The sequence below is a fragment of the Nematostella vectensis genome, chromosome 3 (assembly GCF_932526225.1).
Source record: "Nematostella vectensis chromosome 3, jaNemVect1.1, whole genome shotgun sequence".
NCBI classification, from domain to species: domain Eukaryota; kingdom Metazoa; phylum Cnidaria; class Anthozoa; order Actiniaria; family Edwardsiidae; genus Nematostella; species Nematostella vectensis.
The window spans coordinates 19,358,545-19,381,191 of NC_064036.1; the positions used below are offsets into that span (position 1 = coordinate 19,358,545).

Here is a 22,647-nt window from a genome sequence, read left to right on the forward strand (position 1 = left end):
TTAGGGGGGGGGGGGGGGGGCTTAGCCCTTTGAGGAGATTTCGAGCGGCTAACCGGGAAGATGTCTTGTACTCAGCATAACTTTAACCTCGCGAAGAAAAGGGACGAAGGATGACCAGAGAGGCGAAAGAAAACCCCCGCTCTCTTCATTCTCCGAGGGGCCATACTTTTCGCTAGCTCTTCTATTTGCACTGAAACCCCAGAGAAACGCTTTACGCAGGATACTAGAATATGGGAAAGTTTATCGCCCCTACTTATGAGCTCCTGACACAACACCCCTATTTGAATATTTGAACCGTGGGCCGAAAAACATAACACACAACACCCCTATTTGAATATTTGACGGGTGGGCCGAAAAACATAACACACAAACACCCCTATTTGAATATTTGACGGGTGGGCCGAAAAACATAACACACAAACACCCCTATTTGAATATTTGAGGGGTGGGCCGAAAAACATAACACACAACACCCTTATTTGAATTTTTGAAGGGTGGGCCGAAAAACAAAACACACAAACACCCCTATTTGAATATTTGAAGGGTTGGCCGAAACACATAACACACAACACCCCTATTTGAATATTTGAAGGGTGGGCCGAAAAACATATTAAACACAACACACATTTATGGATATTTGCCGATGGTGTAACCTCTGGCACCAAGGGAGTAAGATAAACATACAGTCGATTGACAAAAGGTTGTCCTCAGCCGGCTTCGCGACTACGCGACAAGCCCGCATGTAAGCATGGGTAAAAATCACTGAAGCGCCTAGCTGTATATATTAGCCACCGCATATACGGTAAGACTGTAAGACTGAAGTTATGCGTTGGCTAATATATGCAGCTAGGCGCTTCAGTGCCTTTTACTCATGCTTACATGCGGACTTGTCGCGTAGTCGGAAAGCTGGTCGAAGACAACCTTTTGTCAAACGACTGTCTACATAGCTTCCTCCGCAGGCATCTCGTGGCCTGTGTAAAACGCGGCTCTATGAGCCTGGGGCGAGAATCTTTGCTTTCAACAAAACAAACATGGCGGACTTTTAACGAAACAACAGCTTTGTATACCTTCCGAAGCGAACGTCTTACCCACCTTCCTAGATATTTTTAGGGATCCGAAAGCAGTAGGGTTATCAGAGGATAGAGTTCTATCGATGACTCTGCGGTAAACAGGAATTTAACCAAAAAAAATTGAGGTGAGCGATAGAGGAAAAATAAGAAATGCCTGATAATTTTGCATTCGTAGTGAATGAAAAGATCCTAATCATCATGCTGAAACAAGCCTTTTATGCAAAGGGACCTTTCTATGCAAAGATAAGATGATATTATTTAAATTGGGATGAATCATTTTTTTTTTCTTATTTTCGCATATTCATTGACATTAGTCGGTAGAGCTACAGTGCACTCATATCACCATATCATATCATAAGCTTAGATAACTACTTTGATTTGCCTAATTTCCTTAAAGATACTAAAGGCAAGTTTTTCTTAACCGCTTGTTGTTTGTATTGGAGGCATGGGCCAGCGGTACACCCTTTTCTTCACATCCAGAGAGGGGCGGGAAGAAGACCTGAAGTGGGCCCTACACGACAGGAGAATTTCCCCAAACCTGCGAGATCCCGAGAGTAAGCAAACAGCACTCCACGTTGCCGCTGCTAAGGGCAGGGCAGGCTGTGTGAAACTCTTAATAGAGGCTGGTAAGGGATTGGGAAGTCTACATGTTATGGGATGAGAGATGACAGGAGGGATCTTTGCCCAGATAGAAGATCTTTGGTGCAGTTCACGTAAACAGGAAGGTGAAGGGGTTTTTCCCTGATCCCTGATTGGACCCAAATTTGCTCCATGATTCGTTAAAAAGGAAATCATTGCTGTGATTTCTTAAAATTGTATGTCCTTGTGACCCATGATTGAACACAATTCTCCTGCCTGAATTGTTATTTCAAACCTTGAAATTCGTAAAATGCAACAACTGGTCTATATTATCATACAAAATATAATATTTTTTAAGGTTACAGGGTGCCTTAAGCCTGCGGGACGTTGAAAAATCCAAAGTGTCTTGAAAAAATGTCGATACGCAAGTCATATTTAATCGAATATACTCATATTATATGTTATTGGAAAGCTTAATAAAGGAGAAATATGATAATTCTATTTGTTTCAAAGTTTTATGTAATGGTTTATTTTTCAACGGGTTTAAATCATGCGCTTGTTTTCAGCCAATCGCATCCCTTAAAATCCCTAATGTATCTAAACTATATGGCAGATCTTTACTTTTTATGGCTTATGTCAATCACAATATACACACCTACCAGACCGTGTGCGGTTTTGAGATATTTTTCTCTGTTCCTATGCAAATTTGAGTCAAAGTTAGAGGACTGAATAATTTCCAGGTGACATGACACCAAAGGACATAAAATACTTGCCAAATTGTGCAGCAATACTTGCCAAATTGTGTGGTCATATCTCTTATACTTTACGCACATTAGGGTATTGAAGTTCAGAAATGCACGCGAATCCGAAGCCGAGAAAAACTCGGTTGAAAGTTCTTAGAGAGTGCAACACCTACTTGAGTTATCTGTCAACAAGACGATCATACCATCAGCTCTAGATAAACAGACCCACCAATAAGAGGCAAAAACCGAGCAATTGTGGGCTTTGGATTTCGCCATGAGAATAACAATTGACAAGCAAGAATTCCCGCAGATGAGGAAGACAAGGAAAAGCCACGCTCACGCAAAACCAGGAAAGCATGGCTGAGACCCGTAGCAAATAGGGCAAGTTTTATCGCATTTTTGTGACATTAACTAGATAACCTAAAAGCGTAACTAAACATTTTGTCTTAATGTTTTGATTTTGCTATTTTGGAAACGATGAGGATTCTTCACTGATAACCTGGAGGCAGGTTGTAGGGACAAACTAAGAAAAGAGAAGCCAAGAAAAGTATCTTTTATATAAAAGTCTTCCCCCTCGTTTCTTACGCTTGGGATGACCCCATGCAGACTTCCCTTTTTTATTTTATCCATCGGTTGAATATTTCGGAATGCTGATAGAAATTTCCGCAAGACGGAGCTGAATTTGAGATTTCCACGCTTTCTGAGTAAAAACTTTCTGAGTATATTAATTAACTATATCCTAAGGTCCCAGATGTACCAAACACCGGGTTCCAGTAACTGAGCAAAATTCCTTTTTTCTTTTTATCACGAGAAGATAATAAAAATCCAAAAAAAAAATCCATTTTCTCTGCTAGAATAAAGGTAATGTAGTATTGAATTTAAAGATGCAAAAATGTATTTTTTCATAAAATTTTCACTTCAAGGCACCCAGTAACCTAAAGTCTGTGATCCTTAAAATTGCAAAAAAAACTGGTCCATGATTTGTGATTGCTACCCTCCACCCCCCTGTGTAAATGGTTAAAATGTTGTAAATGGTTTTTCATGTTTTTAAGGCATTATAAAGGTCTTAAACTAAGTTTGATAATGGCCTTGAAAAGTCTATTTTGTTTTCCATATTCAAGTTAAATGCTTAGATCTATTTATTTAGGTTGTAACATTACAGACAAAGTGTAAATTTGGAAATTGTAGGTCATAATTTATTTTAAAATGTGTTGACTGCTCTGCTGCAGGAACATAAAATGAAATTTTAAATCTCTTCAATAGACAGTGAACATTTGAAATCCTCTTTTTTAAATTATTCTGTTGCATGTAATTTTTTAGATACATAGCTGTATTGGTTTCATGTCGAAAAGGCCTGGCTTTTATTTATTAAAAGATTTTATCTTTTGTTGCTCTCTTGTGTGATAGCCACTGCCATTTCGGTGTTTAGATTGGCATGAGTTTGCCCACTCAAAAGGTCCCTTGATTTCTTAGTGCAAGTTGGACTTAATGTCACAAAAAATCATGTAGGACTTTGTAGGTCATAATTTGTGGCCAGAGCTGAGTGAGTTGTTATTTGTCAGCTGTGATTAATAAGCTGGAGCCATTTGTTTATATGTACTTAAAGTTTTGATACTCTTTGTCAGGTGCTAGTGTGGATGTGAAAGAGAAGGATGGACTAACACCTCTCCACCTTGCTGTGTACCATGGCAACAGCAACTGTGTCCAAATTTTGATTGACTATGGAGCTGACGTCAATAGTACCTCAAGGTGATGGACAAAAACAAAAATTGAATGACTACCGTATTTACTTATACATATATATATACGCACTTAATGCGTGAGTGCAGGCGTTCATATAATAGTGCTCAATAGGTGTAGAGCGGGATATATCTTGGTTTGTAGGAAAAAAAACACGCGAACTACCGTTTCATCCCTACAAGCCTGTTTCGTGGTTGCCCACTCATCAGGAGATTTATTAAGAATATATTACTACCATCACTTATATACTATCTATGTATAAAATTAACATAAAAATAGGACATGAAATTTGAATGGTTGTTATGGTGAAATTGAATAGTTCAGCTGTTGCATAACAAGGCTTTGTTCCTGTGGCGGCACGAAGACATGCACTTATGTACATATACAGTCATGCGCACCCTGATTTTGAGATCATTTTTGCATTAAAAAAAGCATGTACATATTATACCTGAGTAATTATGGTAAACCCTACCCCCTATCCCTGAACAAAACTTTCTACAATAGAACCCTGCTAACTTAACGGAAGATACACATAGTTACTGATAATACATAGTTACACACATAGACACATAGTTACTGATAATACATAGTTACACACATAGACACATAGTTACTGATAATACATAGTTACACACATAGACACATAGTTACTGATAATACATAGTTACACACATAGACACATAGTTACTGATAATACATACAGTAGTTACACACCTAGTTACTGATAATACAGAGCTACACACATAGACACATAGTTACTGATAATACATACAGTAGTTACACACCTAGTTACTGATAATACATAGCTACACACATAGACACATAGTTACTGATAATACATAGTTACACACATAGACAAATAGTTACTGATAATACATAGTTACACACATAGACACATAGTTACTGATAATACATAGTTACACACATAGACACATAGTTACTGATAATACATACAGTAGTTACACACCTAGTTACTGATAATACATAGCTACACACATAGACACATAGTTACTGATAATACATAGTTACACACATATAGACACCTAGTTACTGATAATACATAGCTACACACACAGACACATAGTTACTGATAATACATAGTTTTACACATATAGACACCTAGTTACTGATAATACATAGTTACACACATAGACACATAGTTACTGATAATACATACATTAAATACACACCTTGTTACTGATAATACATAGTTACACACATAGACACATAGTTACTGATAGTACATACAGTAGTTACACACCTAGTTACTGATAATACATAGCTACACACATAGACACATAGTTACTGATAGTACATAGTTACACACATAGACACATAGTTACTGATAATACATACATTAAATACACACCTAGTTACTGATAATACAGAGCTACACACACAGACACATAGTTACTGATAATACATACATTAGTTACACACCTAGTTACTGATAATACATAGTTACACACAGACACATAGTTACTGATAATACATAGTTACACACATAGACACATAGTTACTGATAATACATAGTTACACACATAGACACATAGTTACTGATAATACATAGTTACACACACAGACACATAGTTACTGATAATACATAGTTACACATAGACACATAGTTACTGATAATACATAGTTACACACATAGACACATAGTTACTGATAATACATAGTTACACACATAGACACATAGTTACTGATAATACATAGTTACACACATAGACACATAGTTACTGATAATACATACAGTAGTTACACACCTAGTTACTGATAATACATAGTTGCACACATAGACACATAGTTACTGATAATACATAGTAACACACATAGTTACTGATAATACATAGTTACACACATAGACACATAGTTACTGATAATAGAGTAAAGAATAACAAAGTCTGTTTATTAAGACATGCATGATGTGTGAAATCACATATTAATAAATAAAATCAGTCATGTCTTTAATTCTTAGTCTGTGTAAGTATAGAGTTTGAATTCTGGGTTTTGGGTGTTAATAAGAAGCACTCAATGCTCAAATAACAAGTGAACCATTTGCCAAGTCCTTATTATGTTTTTCAGGTTGGTCAGTTCCCCACTCTTGTGAGTCCTTACTGTCTTATTTTTCATTTTTTTTTTTCAGGTTTGGTAGTACCCCACTGCACCAGGCATCATACTTTGGCCATCTTTCCTGTGCCCAGATCCTCCTGAAAAATGGAGCATTTGTGGATGTGGAGGAGGCCTGGGGACAGACACCGCTATTCCTCGCAGCACAGAGGGCCCATAGGTATACACTAGAACAGCTACTAATTACTCAGGCGATATGATAGCGATAATACATTAATTTGTTACTGATTGACATGGTGGAAGGATGGTTCAAATAAGCTTCACATCAAATAAGCCAAAGAATTTATTTAACGAATAACAAGCGAAATATCAACTTTTCATACCTGCAGTAGTGTGTAGGCTTTAACACTTGCTCACTGTGGTTACCATGCAATTAAAGTTAGGCAAAACATGAATACCCTTACCTCTCTTTTTTCAGCAATGTGGTGCAGCTTCTACTGCAATATAATGCATATGTGAAGCAGACGGACAAGGCTCACTTCAAGACCGCCCTCCATGTAGCATGTGAAGCACAAAGTATTGCCTGTGTGCAGTACTTACTGGATGCAGGGGCGGATCCTAACGCACAGTGTGCCAATGGCCGAACACCAATGCACGAGGGTAACAAGACTTTTGTCATCCCATCATGGGCAAACCAGAGCTTCACCTTTTTAAGGGAGTTGGGTAGGCTAAGTGTACAGTAGTATGAGGATGGGGTTAGGGAGCAGGGAACATGTGTACCTCTCCTGTTGTTTTTGATGGGGAGATAGTTAAAGCCAAATTGTCACCAGTTTACTTCTGAAGGGGTGTCGGAAACCTCAACCGACAAAAAAATATATTAGAATCCGCAATCAATCAAATCCTCAAAGAAACTTCCAATAGACACACTGTTTTTCCAATGCATCTTCAAGTAGAGGTAGGGGTATAGGGGCTTGGAGGAGGGAAGTAGTGGTAGGTCAATCCTGAACTACAATCTGCCCCCTTTTGCTTGGGATATGAGCCATAGTCAAGTATGAAATATTACCACCATATACCATATAGCTGTGCAGTATGTAAAAACATAAAAGTGTAGTTTTTGTATGCTAGACTGAGTAGGCTTATTTAAAACAAACAAACAAACAACAAGCATGCCATTCTCTTGTTCCCCAGTCGTAACGAGTGAAGAGGTAGAGCCTATAACGCACCTATTGGTGGAGTATGGTGCACGCTGTGACATTACAGATAACACAGACAGTACGCCGGTACTTGGACTAGAAGCGCTGATGCTTAGACACTCAAATGACACCAACCCTGAACACTTCCTGCGCTATCAGGGCCTATTAGAGTTTCTCTGGCATGCTCATGGTAAGAGAATTAATAATCTAGTGATTTTTAATAATAATAAATAATTTTTAATTAGTTATTTAGTGCTAATTTTTAGTAGATATTTATTCATTCAAAATGGAATGGTATTTCCTGTTTCTAGGTCAACCTAAAAGCTTGATGCAGATGTGCAGAGGGACACTGAGGAAAGTGTTTTCTCCTAGCCACCTCCATCTAGTAAATGAATTAGATATACCCACATGTCTCAAGCGATACATCCTCAATATTGTAGATGATGAAACTTCCAACAAATTGTAATACTTAGTTTCAATGTTATCAGGCATCTGGTATTTGGGGTCTTTTTTGGCACTACTTGAAAAGAAAAGATACCAGGTGTTGAAAACATCGAAGTTTGCCATCCACATTATTGACACCCATATATATGTGTTAAATAGAAACACCAATTCACCAGTTGTACCTATCAAACCAACCAAACACTTTTTCCACTATTACACCACATATAATATATTTATTTTTGTGGGTGCAATTTTATCAAAATAAATATTTACAAATTGTTCCAAATGGAGTTTCTTGTTTTCTCCTTAACCTGCCCACTCGTGCCATTCCTTGTCACCATAATATATTTAATAATATCTACAATATCCTCAATACAGTGAGTACAATAATCCTAACAGACCCAAGGTGTCACAGTCAAGGTGAGCTAAAGATTAGCAGAGAGAATACAAGACGCTACGTTTAGCTGTGACCCTCTGGGCCCGAGAGGTTGTCATATAATACAATAACAGATGCACTTTTTAAAAATGCAATAATCTTAGAACTTTAAGTTCCTCTAATGTTGTTAATATTTTGATATAAATAAGATACCTTAATTTTTTTTTGTAAGAATGTAGAATGTATGTACAAATCAAAAACATTTTTTTCTGACATTTAAATGATCACTATTGGTTATCTTTTTTGCTCAAGACCTAATGAATAAAAAGGTAATAAAATATCTTGACTGAAATAACAGACCTCTTAAAAAAATGTTTAAGCATGGTATAGCCAGAATAGACCTCAATCTTCAGGAATAGCAGTTCTACAATTGCCATGATACACATGAACTGGCATACTGCAATTAAAGTACAAGTCAAACACTTTAGCATAGCCATTATCACGCCAGTAGGAACATAACTGTCTGTTCCATCCACAAGGCAGGATGTAGAATAAATCTTTATGCTCAACACTCAAAAGAGAGTAGAAATCTTGATCACCAAGGTGACCCTTGAAATTATACTTCTTCGCCATGTCAATGGCAGCTTCACTGGAAATAATTTGATTATAGGTCTTAGATCTCCGCATATTTTCCAGGTGTAGAAGAGCCACTCCACTGTTAAACCCAGTGATGCCATTTGGCGGTGGCTCACCAACCATTGTGCCTGGGTTGTTGTGCCGATAGGTGTCAAATATGTGGCGGTAGACTGGCTGCTGTTCTCTAGCTAGACCCATGATATTTGAAGACTCAAACTTTTTAAAGTGTTGAAAAAGCAGTTTGATATCATTCCTGAATCTGAAAGGATATAGAAAATCATATTTTTATTTGCTTGTAAACTTTTAAACATGAAAAACGATTCCCAGGTGTCTAAAGTAAAGATTTCAAGATCCTGTCTTTTAGTTGCTGCAGTCTGAAGTAATCTTAGCTCTTGGGGCATTTACAGTAACTCTGTGATGTTTTAAGTACAAGGTTCCAGTTTAAAGGCATAAAACTGACCCTTTGTACATTACAACTTTCAATACTTTCTATACAAACTGAAATGTTGCAAGATAAAAACCTACCTACCTCAGGTCTGAGTCCAACATTATAATTTTGGTGAGATTTTCTGGAAAAACTTTGTGTAAGGCGGTAGATAGGAAAAATATTGGATCACTGTAGTATGCACCTTTTTTGTAGCTGAAAGGCCTCTGAAAAAAGTAAAAGATAATTTATTTTATACCTTATGAGCAGGGGGGTGGCCCAGCTTTATCCCCCCCCCCCCCAAAAAAAAAATACAGTTATTGTATGAGACATCTGTAATGCAGGAGAAAATGCCTTGAAAGGGCATTTTGGGCCCCCTCCAGTTAAAAATCCTGGCTACGCCGCTGATGACGTGTGGGAAGGCCCACATACATAGCGCTTTGGAAGTGAGGTCAGAGAGGTTTTTATTTTTTTATTCCTGATAAATTCCAACAAAAACCCAAATAACCCTAGACCTCCAGTGAGGCCCAGGAGAAGGTTGCAAATCCTTACCTGTAAGACTTGCACAATTCCTTTCAGCCTCTCGGCAAGTTTGTCAGCATCATGAAAGACAATATCAGGGTTTGTACAGTGCCCTGACGTACGCATAAATATTCCTTTCACAACATCGGTGCCTTTTTTGTCGACAATGAAGTGAAATGTGATCGGTATAATAGAATGTTTACATATGGATTTGATACACTTCTCTGTGCTGACAGCCAGCGGGCTTCCATGATAAGCTTTAACTAGTGTCATCAGTATGTTATATTCCCCGATTCTAAAATAATCGCTTTTCGGCTTAAACTGAGTCATTGCCTTCTTCTGTTGTGTTGGTGATTTTGAGCCGAGTTCTGGAGCCATTTCTTGCTCAGCTCTATCCATATTTGCGACATCAGCTTCTAAATCTTTCATGTTTTCCTCTTTGACTTTTTCACGTATTTTAAGTACCTCTTCCTTTTTTGCCTCACTCTTAATATCTTCTGCTTCGCCTTGTTCTTCCACCTCGTTATCATCCTCACTTTGCTCAGATGGAATGTTTACAAGTCTTTTCCTCTCTTCGTCGGCAGGTGATTTCGAAGTTCGGAAAGTTTTTGTATCTAAATCGAAACGTCTTATTACGCTAGAATCAGGCTGTGTTAAGAAAAACCTCCAGCTGACGATTATAAGAACGATCAAAACTCCTACACATATCGGTCGGATAGGGTTTCGATACATCGCTCGAGCTACGAAGGTTGATAGAGACGCCATGTTGTTCCATATTGTTGATATTGATCAAAAGTTCGTAACAATACAACACGTGGCCTGAACCACAGGCGGCCCAAGGTTATTGTTAGACGCCTACAAATAGTCAATAGCTTAGTATCTCTGGTTGAGATAAGGAAAATGTGCCCAACCAACCGTACGGAAGCCCAGGCCGGTCACGCGTGAAGTTTAGTTTTGAATTTCACTTTGCGACTTCAACTATAAAATTGCAATCTGTTATCAAACTCCAACTTTCAAATTAAAGTCTATTATCGAATTCTAACTTTAAAATCGCTCTCCAATATCGGGCTACAACTTGGAAAACAAAAACAAACTCCCACATCGCTCTATTTTTTAGTCAACATAAAATTGCGCCTTCGCTTTTGAGCTAGCAAGTCACTCTCGCAAGTCAATCAACGCTTTCGTTTTTCAACTTCTCTAATTGCCTCGCTTTTTAACTTCAAATTACAACTCACAAACCAAGATCGCTTTTCATCTCCAAATTACAACTCTCAAATCATACTCGCTTTTTATCTTCAAAATTAAACTCTCAAATCACACTCGCTTTTCATCTTCAAAATTCAACTCTCAAATCAAAGTCACTTTTCATCTTCAAAATTCAACTCTCAAACCACACTCGCTTTTCATCTCCAAAATACAACTCTCAAATCACTTAAAGTATTTCATCTCAAAATTACAACTCTCAAATCAAACTTTGATTTCATCTCCAAATTACAATTCTTAATCCACACTCGCTTTTCACTTCCAAAATACAAATCTTAAATTACACTCGCTTTTCATCTCCAAATACAACTCTCACGTCACACTCGCTTTTCCAAAATACAACTCTCTTTCTAATCAAATTTAATTTAGTCGAACATGTTAATACGTTAACCCATTGACTCCTGGCTATTTTTTAGCTGAATTTACAAAAAAACAGACTGAAAACAGATACCTCCCCCCCTATTCTGAGTTTTATACAGCCCGTCAAAGTCAAACACAGCTGCACCTAGTCAGCGGTATCCAAGCTTTCCAACAGTGCTTTGCTGTCCCCACTTTTAATCCCTCGTCGTTGTGCTGAAGCCAGTACAAGTTGATGGTTGCTTGTATTTTTCATCAAAAATACAGCTATGAGCATATTAGGAGAGTGTCTCAGGACATCATGAAGTCTTTTGGGGCATAATTGAGTGCTTTGCTTATGGATATTTGCAAGCAAAGGTGGATTCGTGATGATTTTTTCTTGTTTGGCTTTGCCTGGATGAGAAAATAATTTTCTAATGAATCACCACAGCTCTCCTAAATGCTGTCTTTTCTGAAACCAAATTGATTCCAAAATTGTTTACACTGCTATTCTGGGTCTGTATGACCTGGAATTGATTCGTTTGGCTTCGGGGTGAAAAGACTTATAAAAAACCATCTGACTTTGGGGAGAGGAGTGCTGACTGGTCCTCCCCTGGTGAATTTTTCCCTGGATCTCCCAGAATGCTTTTCAATCCGTAAAGGCATCTTCATGGTTTTACAAGCCTTCAAGGAGTGGACATTGTGTTTTGAGGCCATGGAAATGAACCTGGAGGATCAGAATAAAGGTATCTATTTGTGTCTTGAGCTGTGTTTGCTGATCTCTCTCCCTTGTGTTGTATTTTGAGCGTTTTATTGAGAGGGGTGATTCTGCTTTTCTTACCTTGTTCGATTTGAAATTTGTCAAAGAACCTGTGCTATTATTTGGCTTAAGAGTACTTGCCAACACCTTGGTTGGATGCATATCTTCAAGACCATTTATCCCTTAGACTGATGCCTGAGTATCTTCATCTTGTTGTGTTTAGTTTGCATTTATGAATTTTTTGGGTTGTGGCTACTTCCCAAAGCCGGTACAGGCCGGTTAAGGGGTCAATGTGTTTTTAATGCGATTGTGACTTCATTTTGAAGATCGATTTGCATTACGCACTGGGGGGCTTGCGCCAAGAGATCACGTGACCTTTTTGGGTGGCAAATACAAAACAAAATGATCAAACAAAAAATCAGAAATAACTGCGCCCGTCACACCAGAGAACGACATGGAAATAGAATCTTTAAATAAAACTAAACCCTTTCTGAAAAAAGGATCTTTTGTTTTTCTTTAGCGCTGAATAAATCCCCTTGTCAGAAAACTCAACCCCCCAGCCCCCCCCCCCCCCTGAATTCTTTATTACTTTAGAAACAGAATTAAGCATTTTGTTATTGTATTGGATTGAATGTCATAGTGACCAGGCGAATTTCTTTCACAAATGAAACGAGTCAATGAGAAAGGTACTCTTACTTCCACTCCAGGCCAAAGTCTTTGGATATGTACGCTATAATGACCTTAGAAGACTTCCCTTTTTTTATCATTTATACAAACGCAGTACACATTTCTGAAAATTGCATACTCATTAATTAGTTTATTGCAGTAACTGCTTAATCTGTGAATAATGATAAGAAATCAAAGAAAGCAAGTTCACAAATACATTAATTAAATGATAATAAATTTACCTGGAGTGACGTCTCCAACATAACCATCTGCGTTAGCTATCATCGACAGAATATTCCTCGACATGGTTGCGGCTGCACTCTTGCATTAGAGTCAAGCAAAAGAGTATGGCAGTATGGCCGCGCTTTGAAAGTCGGCAACACAGCGTATTTCCCTCGCAGCTGTCCTGGACACGACACTGTAGGTGGTTCTAGCGGCGAACTACACATATGGTTCTAATTTCACACAGGCTGACAAACAACAATAATCTTTTAGGGAGAGAGAAAACTACAAGTTTGAAGTGTGAAAACCTAGCAAAAATGCTTCAAGATGCTTAGGAGTTAGGGAGAGGCGACTGATAGCGCATCCTGCACCATGCTGAGCGTACCGTACCAGACCCACAAACTCAAGTGGATTATAGGAATTACAGACTCACCAAACCAGTCAAACAACTTCCTGGTAAAGCTTCAAAAGGCGGTGTGACCGACCTTACGATCTCAAGGTGTTGAAGCCATTTAACAGGGGCCTTGGAGAGGCTATCACGGATTTGTCATACAGTAGCAACAAAATATATTTCATGAAGCGGATATTTCTGTTGGTAATGTTTCGAACCAAACGACACTCTGTTTTCACGATCTCCGACTTTCTTCTCCCTTTATTCGAATCAGCTCTCAATCTCTCTCCAATCTGTCTTACCATCTCCCACGAGTTCACCCCGTGCCTGGTACAATGATACGTGATCCTACTACTAATTACATATTACATAATTGGTGATCATAAACTAATAACTGTAACCACTTCCGGTACACCAAAACGGAACTTCCGGAATACACTCCCCCCCTTGACTCTTAGGAGTCAAGCAAAGCCCCGATCGCGATTCTATTCTGCGCGTGCAATGCTGCGGCTCGAGTGGACCTGGCTCTGGTATGCACGCTCCTGTCCGCGCACGCGCTGCGATTCACTGTCGAGTCCGCGCACCTAACTTCTATGGGGTAGAGTCTCTGGACTGGTCTGTCCAGGCGAGATGGCTTGCCCTTCTTGACAAGTCTAACTTGCGCTCCTCTCACTACGTCATCTCTGCCCTTGATCAACTTCTCTACTACCGCCATCTTCCACTGACTCCTCTTACTGCCGTCCTCGTGCACTGTCACTACTTGAACTGCCTCCCTATGATGCCCGGTGACACGACTACTACGATGGAACTCTCGAAGGCTAGCTAGATACTCCTTACTCCATCTCTTCCAAAAATGGGAGAGTTTAGCACTTACATACCTAAACCGACTGTTGTGGTCTGGATTCGCTACATCGTCTGGCTCTACTACCTCGTCTGGAAAGCTATTTAGTCGTCTGTCATACATTAGATGGGCTGGTGTAAGCTCCACCTCTCCGACGTCATCGTACACATATGTAAGCGGCCTGTCGTTCAGTGTGCTCTCGACCTCCACCAAAACTGTAATTAGCTCATCATAGGTCAATCGTGCCTCGCCCAAGGTCTTCCTCAAACACCGCTTGACGCTTTCTACCATTCTCTCGTAAAACCCACCCCACCATGGAGCCTTCTCTAGGTTGAATTGCCGAGATACTCTGTTGACCTCTAAATAGGCCTCCGGGTGCTCATATTGCGCCTTTAGGGCCTTTGCTGCGGCTTTGAACGTTTTCGCATTGTCTGACACTATCAGCGTTGGAGCTCCCTTCCTGGCTGCAAACCTTCTAAGGCATCTCCTGAAAGTACAAGCCTCTAAATCTACCACTAAATCGAGATATAATGCTCGTGTCACGCAACACGAGAAAAGTGTCACATACGCCTTCTGCATCATACCTGTACTACTCTTGTAATAGAGAGGACCTGCAAAGTCTACTCCTACTTTGGAGAATGGCTCTGCCTGCGTGACTCTTAAAGCCTGGTAAATCCGCCACGGGAGGCGGCGCGTATGCCCTGCCTTCTAGCTTCTTACACGTGACACACCTATGCACTATCTTCTTCACAACTTGTCTACCTTTCGGAACCCAGAACCTTGTCCGCAACTGCGCTAAGGTGCCGCTAACACCACTGTGGTGTAACTTACTATGGCAGTCTAGTATAACCAGCTCTGTCAGCCTGTTATCCCTTGGTAGTATTATGGGCAGTCTAGTATAACCAGCTCTGTCAGCCTGTGATCTCTTGGTAGTATTATGGGCATTCTAGCGTCTGTCGCAAGCTCGGAATTACCCAGTCTCCCTCTGCACCTAAGTAAGCCTGCCTCTTCTACTAAATCTAGCTGCTTGGTCACCTGATTAAACGTCGCTTGTTGCTTCAAGTCTACTTGCGCTGACTTTATCCACTCTAGCTCTGCGTTCGTCATCTCCTTTCTAGATAACCTGCCTGTCATCCTGTCTTCTACTTTCTCTGCCCTAACATTGTGCATGAATCTCCGAACATACGCTGTTACCTTGAACAACTTGCTACAATTACTGAAGTTGTTAGGGTTGATTACACTAGATATGTCACTCTTCGGTACTCTGGTGTTGACTACCATACTTATAGTGCCCTTCTCCTCTTCCGCCCCAGCTGGCGTTCTCTCGATCTGTAATGCTGGCCATCCCTGTTCGGGACCAGTCAGCCAGTGTGGGCCATTCCACCACAGTGCACTACTCTCGAGTTTGGAGGCGAGTGCACCCCGTGACCCAATGTCGGCCGGGTTCTGTTCTCCCGAGCAATGCCTCCACTCACCGTTCCTAGTCAGCTGCAAAATTTCGTCTACTCTGTGCTTAACGAACTGTTTCCACTCACCTTTGTTCGCCAACCAGTATAACACTGTTTTGCTATTTGACCAGTAAACCTCCCTTTCTTCTTCAATGAGTGTGCCTAGTGCTTCTTTAACATGGCTGACTAGACGGGCAAGGATTAACGCGGCCATTAGCTCTAACCTGGGGATTGTCATCTCTTTATGGGGGGCCACTCTAGTCTTGCTGCAAAGTAACTTTACCTGCCTCTCTCCCCCCACGTCGTATACGAGGTATACGACGGCACAGTACGCCTTGCGACTCGCATCAGCAGACCCGTGAATCTGCACCTTACGGTTGGACGTGTCCAATACGCACCGAGGTACTTCAACACTTATCAAATTTCCCAGGTCTTTAACCCAGGCCTTCCACTCTTTCCTTACCTCTCCAGTCAATTCCTCGTCCCAGGTTAACTCGGTCATTCTACACAGGGTCTGAAAAAGGATTCTTGCAGCTACAGTTACTGGGCTTACTATTCCTAGGGGATCGAACATACCTGCAAGAACACTTAGCACATTTCGCTTCGTCGTTGGCGACTGCCTTCTCATATAGGTGGCCAAATGTGAGTCCTATAGTGTCACTACTGCTATTCCAGGGTAGGCCTAACACCTTGTGAATATCACAGTCGCTTGCCACGCCCTGGCTAGTCTTACCACGAGCCACACCTTCTTTACTACCTGGCATACATCTCCCTTCGCTTACATCCAAACTACCTCTGAGCTCGCTATCGTTAGTCTGCCACTTGCGCAGGTTAAACCCACCTTCTACCAACCTCGACTTGGACTTCACGTATAACTCATACGCCTCTTCCGGGGTGTTACTCCCTGTCACCAAGTCATCTACATAAAAACTGTCGACTAACATCTCTACAAACTCAGGATCTATATCTATAAACTTCACGAGGTGGTGCCTCAAGGTTCCATTCAATAGAAATGGCGAGGCGTTCAGACCAAACACCACTCTACAAAACCGGTATATCTTGATTACGGAATCCTCCCTTCTCGGGTCCTCTGTGAATGAGAATTGTAAACAATCTCGGTCTCCAGGGTCGACTTCGATATTCAAGAAAGCCTTCTCGATATCTGCTATAAGGGCTACCCTGTGGAGACGGAATCTCAGCAACACATTAAATAGGAGGGGGTTGAGAGACGGTCCAACGTGTAAACAGTCGTTGAGCGACACGCCCTTTTTACCTGTCTTCGCCGACGCATTATAGATTACTCTTACCGGTGTACTAGTAGCAACATTCCTACGCAATACCGCTCTATGTGGTAAGTAATGGATCTTGTTACCATCTTCTAACGCATGAACCGGCTATATCTCTCCCGACTCTAACTGACCCTTGTTTACTGCCTCGTACTGGTCTAGCACTTCTGGCTCTTGCCTAAGCTTTCTAATTGTGCCATGAAGGCGTCCTAGGCTGTTTTCGTAATTAGTAGGTAACGATCTGTAGTTGACCTTCCATGGTAACTTAACCGAAACAAATTGAAACAAATGTTATTCAGAAATTCTTCCTGTACTCCCTGTGTCTCTCTAATACCTAGGGTCTCTAAATCCCACAGTCTCGCTATCTCACTCTCCAAACTCTCTGATTGCTCTGCTGACCGGTCTTGGACTAACAAATTAGCCTGTACTATCTGTACATTCTCTACACATTCACTATCTACTGTCATAGGGCCTGACAATACCCATCCTAACTCTGTCTCTATGGCGACGGGTTCCTCTACTTTGCCTCGAATTACTCGTCCTTTCTGAAAATGCCAAAGATAATCCGCTTCAACTAAAATCTCTATTTCTAGTCTTTCCTCATTCCTATTCACATCTGAGAACCATAAACCTTTGAGATGCGGAAACTGATCTCTAGCTAACTCTACATGACATTGGGTATGCTGGAAATCTCTGGCACTACGAACGCCTGCACATTAATGCTAGCACCTCCATTTGCAGGACTTACATTAAACTCTACCACCTCTCTGAGCGTGCCTTTCTGGTCGCGCTGACCAAACGTGTTAATGCAAAGCCATTCACGCCTAACGTCAGGAAGTTTGGCTTTGCGCGCTGCCGACGCCGTGATGAATGAGCGGTGACTTCCGGCGTCAAACAAAAACCTTGTCCTAGCTGATACGCCCCCTTCCCAGCTAACAATGCCCTGCGCTGTTTGTAAAGCTATGCGCGTACCAGAGCCAACATGAAAACTCTCCGCAAACCCCGAAGCTACGTGATTTGAAGTAGCTTCTCCCGCTTGCTCGCTCTCCCCCCGTTCCTGCTGTGGCGTTTCTGTTTGGCCACTAGCTTGATTTTCGCATATTGAAAGATGATGCGCGCCCGCGCAGCCCTTACAGTTACTATCTTTCGATCTACACTCGTAGGACTGTAATTTTTCCTAAGGCATCTAAAACATCTAGCATACTTAACCAAGATTTTCTTTCGCTCTCCCGGTGACTTGAATCTCTCACAGTTCTCTGACTTGTGTTTTCCAAGACAAAAAACACACGTCTCCTGTCCATTAGCTTCAACAAATAATGCGCTCCCGCTTGTTTGCCTTTGCATACCGTCTTGTGGTTTCTTGTTACTTGCCTCAGAAGAAATCGGCTTGTGCTCTTCTCTCAGCTCTACCTCCGCTCGTATCTCAGCCAACAGTCTTTCCATACTCCATGACATGAAGTTTTGATATCCACGGGTGATTGTGAGCCGGAACGAGTTCGGCAACTTCTGTAGCAGGGCCGGTACCACGATCCCCGAATAACTTGTTTCATTTACATTTAGAGCTTCTAGCCCTCGGAAATGCGTCTCCGCTACATCGTAGAACCGCCTCAGCCTCGTTAAGTCCCCATCGTTAAAAACAGGCGACAGGTTAAGTAGGTCGTTAATGTGCGACCGCTGTATAGCCTCGGTTTTGCCATATCGCTTGCGAAGTATTTCGATAGCAGCGCCGTAGTTTGCCGCGGTCATCGCGAAACCAGCAATGGTCTGTTTCGCCTCGTCTACCAGTAACCCCTTCAGATAAGCGAACTTATCTACGTCCGCGAGCGCCTCATTGCTATCAATGGCGCTCTCAAAGGAGTCCCAGAATTCCGGCCATTCTTGTATTTTGCCACCAAATTTCGGCACTTCAAGCTTAGGTAGCCTTGCTCTCACACTCGCCTCAGTCGAGGTAGAAGACCTTGCCGGTGAACTAGGCAAGCTAGCCGGGCTGATCGCTGGGGATGCGGGTTGATCCCACAGTGCCATTAACCCCTCCATCCTGTGGATAACCTCGTACAGTCTCGCCCGCATCTCGTCGCCCTCCGTTATGATTGCCTCGAGCTCTTCGCTATCTTCTTTCTCCGCCGACAACTCGATGACCTCATCGTCGAGTGCGCGAAGGGTCTCTGCCTTTTCTTTGGCGCTGTCTCGGTGCTGGCGGATCGCTAACTTCTCATCTTTGCTGTGTTCTTCAAGATCCAAGATCTCATTTACCTTTCTAATCAACTTCGTTGCTGCTCCTCTATGAGCTCCACGCACTTTCATTGAAAGTCCCTAGGAAATCTTTTTTATTTATTTTTTATTAACTTCTTGTTGTCTGTCTGTGTGTTGTATGCCCCCCCTCGTCATTAAGTAAAAGAATTCGTTGCGAGCGAAAGAAAAAAAAAAGGAAAAATAGCGAATAGGAACAAATACATAATATGATGCATCTACGTATAAAATTATTTCCCCTTTTCAAACAGGATGGGCGAATTGTAAATGAATATAATTCCAGTCCAGAGTCCAGATTTTAGCAATGCCGAAAGAGTTTGGGTTTCAAGAGCGATGGCCGAGAACGGCAAAAACGAGACCATGGACCTAGAACTAGTAGGGGCAAGACAACCAAGAAAGTAATAATATGATAGTTTTCTATATTGGTTACAGCTTACATCGTAGCAAAAAATAAGTGTTACAGTAAGCAAGTTTAGGTGGCCGTCCGTAGGCTATCACCACAATCGGGTGCCCCAGAGCGGACACCTAAACAGGCTCTTTTAAAACACTCAACAGCCACCCAAGGGATAAAATAGCTATCCATGCTTGGTGCTCATCATATTATTAATTCAGTCCATGCAGTCTTTGCTCGTAAGAGTCAGAAAAGCGCGCGCACGCTCCACGTAATCAACCCTTGGTCCGGTGGTGGCCGCCCTGGGCTTCGCGCAGACTCGTACCCAGTCGCTTATTAATAAAAGAACAGAAAGAGAAGGGAGCTTGAGAGGGAAAAAAAGAGGGCGCGCAAGGATATCCGGGAAGGAAGATGAGGGCGCGCATTCAACTCTCAAATCGCTCTACAACTTCAACTCTCAAATCCAATTGCGTAATCGATCTTCAGAATGAAGCCACAATCACATTAACGGATAACATGTTCGATGACATTAAATTAGATTAGAGAGAAAGTAATTCAAATGCAAAAGTGCTTTAAGTGATTTGAGAGTTGTATTTTGGAGATGAAAAGCGAGTGTGATTTGAGAGTTGAAATTTTGAAGATGAAAAGCGAGTTTGATTTGAGAGTTGAATTTGGAATATGAAAAGCGAGTGTGATTTGAGAGTTGAATTTTGAAGATAAAAAGCGAGTGTGATTTGAGGGTTTAATTTTGAAGATAAAAAGCAAGTATGATTTGAGAGTTGTAATTTGGAGATGAAAGCGATCTTGGTTTGTGAGTTGTAATTTGAAGTTAAAAAGCGAGTGCAATTAGAGAAGTTGAAAATCGAAAGCGTTGATTGACTTGCGAGGGTGACTTGCTAGCTCAAAAGCGAAGGCGCAATTTTATGTTGACTAAAAAATAGAGCGACTTGGGAGTTTGTTTTTGTTTTTCAAGTTGTAGCCCGATATTGGAGAGCGATTTCAAAGCTAGAATTCGATAATAGACTTTAATTTGAAAGTTGGAGTTTGATAACAGATTGCAATTTGGTAGTTGAAGTCTCAAAGTGAAATTCAAAACTAAACTTCACGCGTGACCGGCCTGGGCTTCCGTACAACCGTCCCCTGGTACCGGCAGTTGACTTCCAAAAGTTGCGGGGCACGTGTTAGAGCAAAACAAAGCTACGAACTCTATTAATACCCCCCCCCCCCCCCCCCCCAACACACACACACACACAAACATCCCATCTAGAGTACATATATTTATAAAAAAAGCCCCGTCGCCTATATCTAAAAGCCCCCTTCCCCTCCCCTAAGCCGAGGTATAAAAATTAACATAACACATGTCTCAGTTTATATAAAAAAGGCCAAAATGCTATTATTGATATGTTAGGACGCGCGTTACGTAGGGGCCAAACACACCTTGGGTAAGAACTGGAAAAAGTAATTTTGAAATAAGCTTCAATCTCTCTACTATGCGCCCATCTCCAATAAGTCCATCTTTTTTTTACTAAAAAAATTCCCCGGTGGTTTAAAGAGCGTCCAATAACAAATAAGGGAGCGGTCATTAATTACTGGGGGGGCGGCAAATATGTAGGGGTGGCTATGTTTTTTGGGCGCGAATTTAGGGGGGTTCACATTTTTTGGGCGTCGAGCCCAGGGTTTTGCAAAATTGCCGTCCCCCCCCCCCCCCCCCCCCCCAGTGATTAATGACTGCTCCCTAAAACATGCATTTTGAAAGGTGTCCGTATGTAGAAATGCTCAGCTAACATGTCCTTATAGTAACAGCGAAGAGTTAAGACTATATATAAAGACGGGAATCAAATGTTTGAGGTATTGAGGGTTGGAACTAATCGGGATTGATTAAAAAAGGTGTAAAAGCCAGGGACGTACTCTCCGCCAGTCTTTCTGATACAACTTATGACTCACTAACGTTATACGACTATCTTCATGTAGACTGAGCTGCAACTGTCATTCGGGATAACAACATTATAGAAATATGACGAAACTCGCGTAAAACTGAGTGAAGTCCGGCGCATCACATGGTGAGAAACATTTCACGCGTGCACAGTGCTCACTGCCTCGCGATGGCAAAAACTCACAGTTCAAGCAGGAGAGAATTTTGTCTCAATTGCTTGTGGGGCGTAATTTCGCACGATCGAAGTTCGCAAACCGGGAAGTGCACGCGTGTAATGTTCCTCATCGTGTGCGCCAGGCTTGAGGTGTTGCGATGAATTGGTCTATGACATCCCGTATAAAGTCCCAGAAGCTCTCGTATTTACGAAGACCCGATGACGCTACAAATTAATAAATGTCTCGCTTTACCACTCTGTTTATGTGTATCATCAGCAGCTAGCCTGCACACGCTCCGTGTGAGTAAACGCTCGCAAGAAATCTCGAAACGCGTAGCCTGCTTTTCTTTGTCCTCGCGACACAGGAATCCAATATCTCCAAATTCACATGCCAGAAAAAAGGTATAGAACCCGTATAGCTAGCCTGCAAGCGGCTTTCCTTTGCAGGCCCGTACCCAGGAGGGGTGTGAAATCCGAAAAAGTGGACTTAATTTTTTGGGGGGGAGGGGAGGGAGTAAGTTCTCTGATAAAAATCTGAACCCCCCCCCCCCAAAAAAAAAGGGATTTTTTTATGCCTTTGCATTATCTCCACGAGACGTTTATTGTCGGATTTGGCTACATTCCAGAGTAATCTAGCTTATGCTTGTTGGTTTGTCTACAAATAGCACGTCCATAAAGAACCGAAAGTGGACCTTCGGGCCTGCTTTGGCACCCAAGGCAAAGCAGATCCATTAAAGTCTAATAAGCAAACGATTCTATGCCCAGTGGGCCAGATGAATATGAAGCACGAGGCAAAGGGGGCGTAGACCGGGTCCTAGCATAACTCCTCCCCTTTCTTCTAGAATGTTCACCCCAGGACTCCCCGGACTACCTTGTCCCCCCCCCCCCCCTGTGTGCTATGGTCGTCAA

At 41.5% G+C, this 22,647-nt stretch overlaps 3 protein-coding genes across 5 annotated transcripts; 1 reads left to right on the forward strand and 2 right to left on the reverse strand.

Annotated features, from left to right (window-relative positions):
• Positions 1-874: 874 nt before the first annotated feature.
• LOC116616066 (ankyrin repeat and protein kinase domain-containing protein 1) lies at positions 875-8,125 on the forward strand. 3 transcript variants are annotated; one of them, XM_032377860.2, is made up of 7 exons: positions 875-1,195; positions 1,514-1,624; positions 4,018-4,141; positions 6,279-6,422; positions 6,681-6,925; positions 7,391-7,585; positions 7,707-8,125. In XM_032377860.2, exons 2-7 carry the CDS (start codon positions 1,516-1,518, stop codon positions 7,859-7,861), a joined length of 972 nt encoding a protein of 323 aa, XP_032233751.1. In that variant the 5' UTR covers positions 875-1,195; positions 1,514-1,515; the 3' UTR covers positions 7,862-8,125. The 3 variants fall into 3 exon arrangements, with proteins under 3 accessions (XP_032233751.1, XP_032233749.1, XP_032233750.1); XM_032377858.2 differs by having other exon boundaries at positions 877-1,195; positions 1,514-1,696; XM_032377859.2 differs by having other exon boundaries at positions 882-1,195; positions 1,514-1,696; positions 6,681-6,862.
• Positions 8,042-11,100, reverse strand: LOC5509033 (xyloside xylosyltransferase 1). The gene is made up of 3 exons (XM_001629499.3): positions 9,828-11,100; positions 9,381-9,502; positions 8,042-9,110 (listed from the first exon to the last, which is right to left on the reverse strand). The coding sequence occupies exons 1-3, from the start codon at positions 10,560-10,562 to the stop codon at positions 8,618-8,620; spliced, it is 1,350 nt and encodes a 449-aa protein (XP_001629549.3). The 5' UTR covers positions 10,563-11,100; the 3' UTR covers positions 8,042-8,617.
• A 4,058-nt stretch (positions 11,101-15,158) lies between these two features.
• Positions 15,159-16,226, reverse strand: LOC125561134. The gene has a single exon (XM_048724483.1). It carries the CDS (start codon positions 16,224-16,226, stop codon positions 15,159-15,161), a length of 1,068 nt encoding a protein of 355 aa, XP_048580440.1.
• Between the last annotated feature and the right edge of the window lie 6,421 nt (positions 16,227-22,647).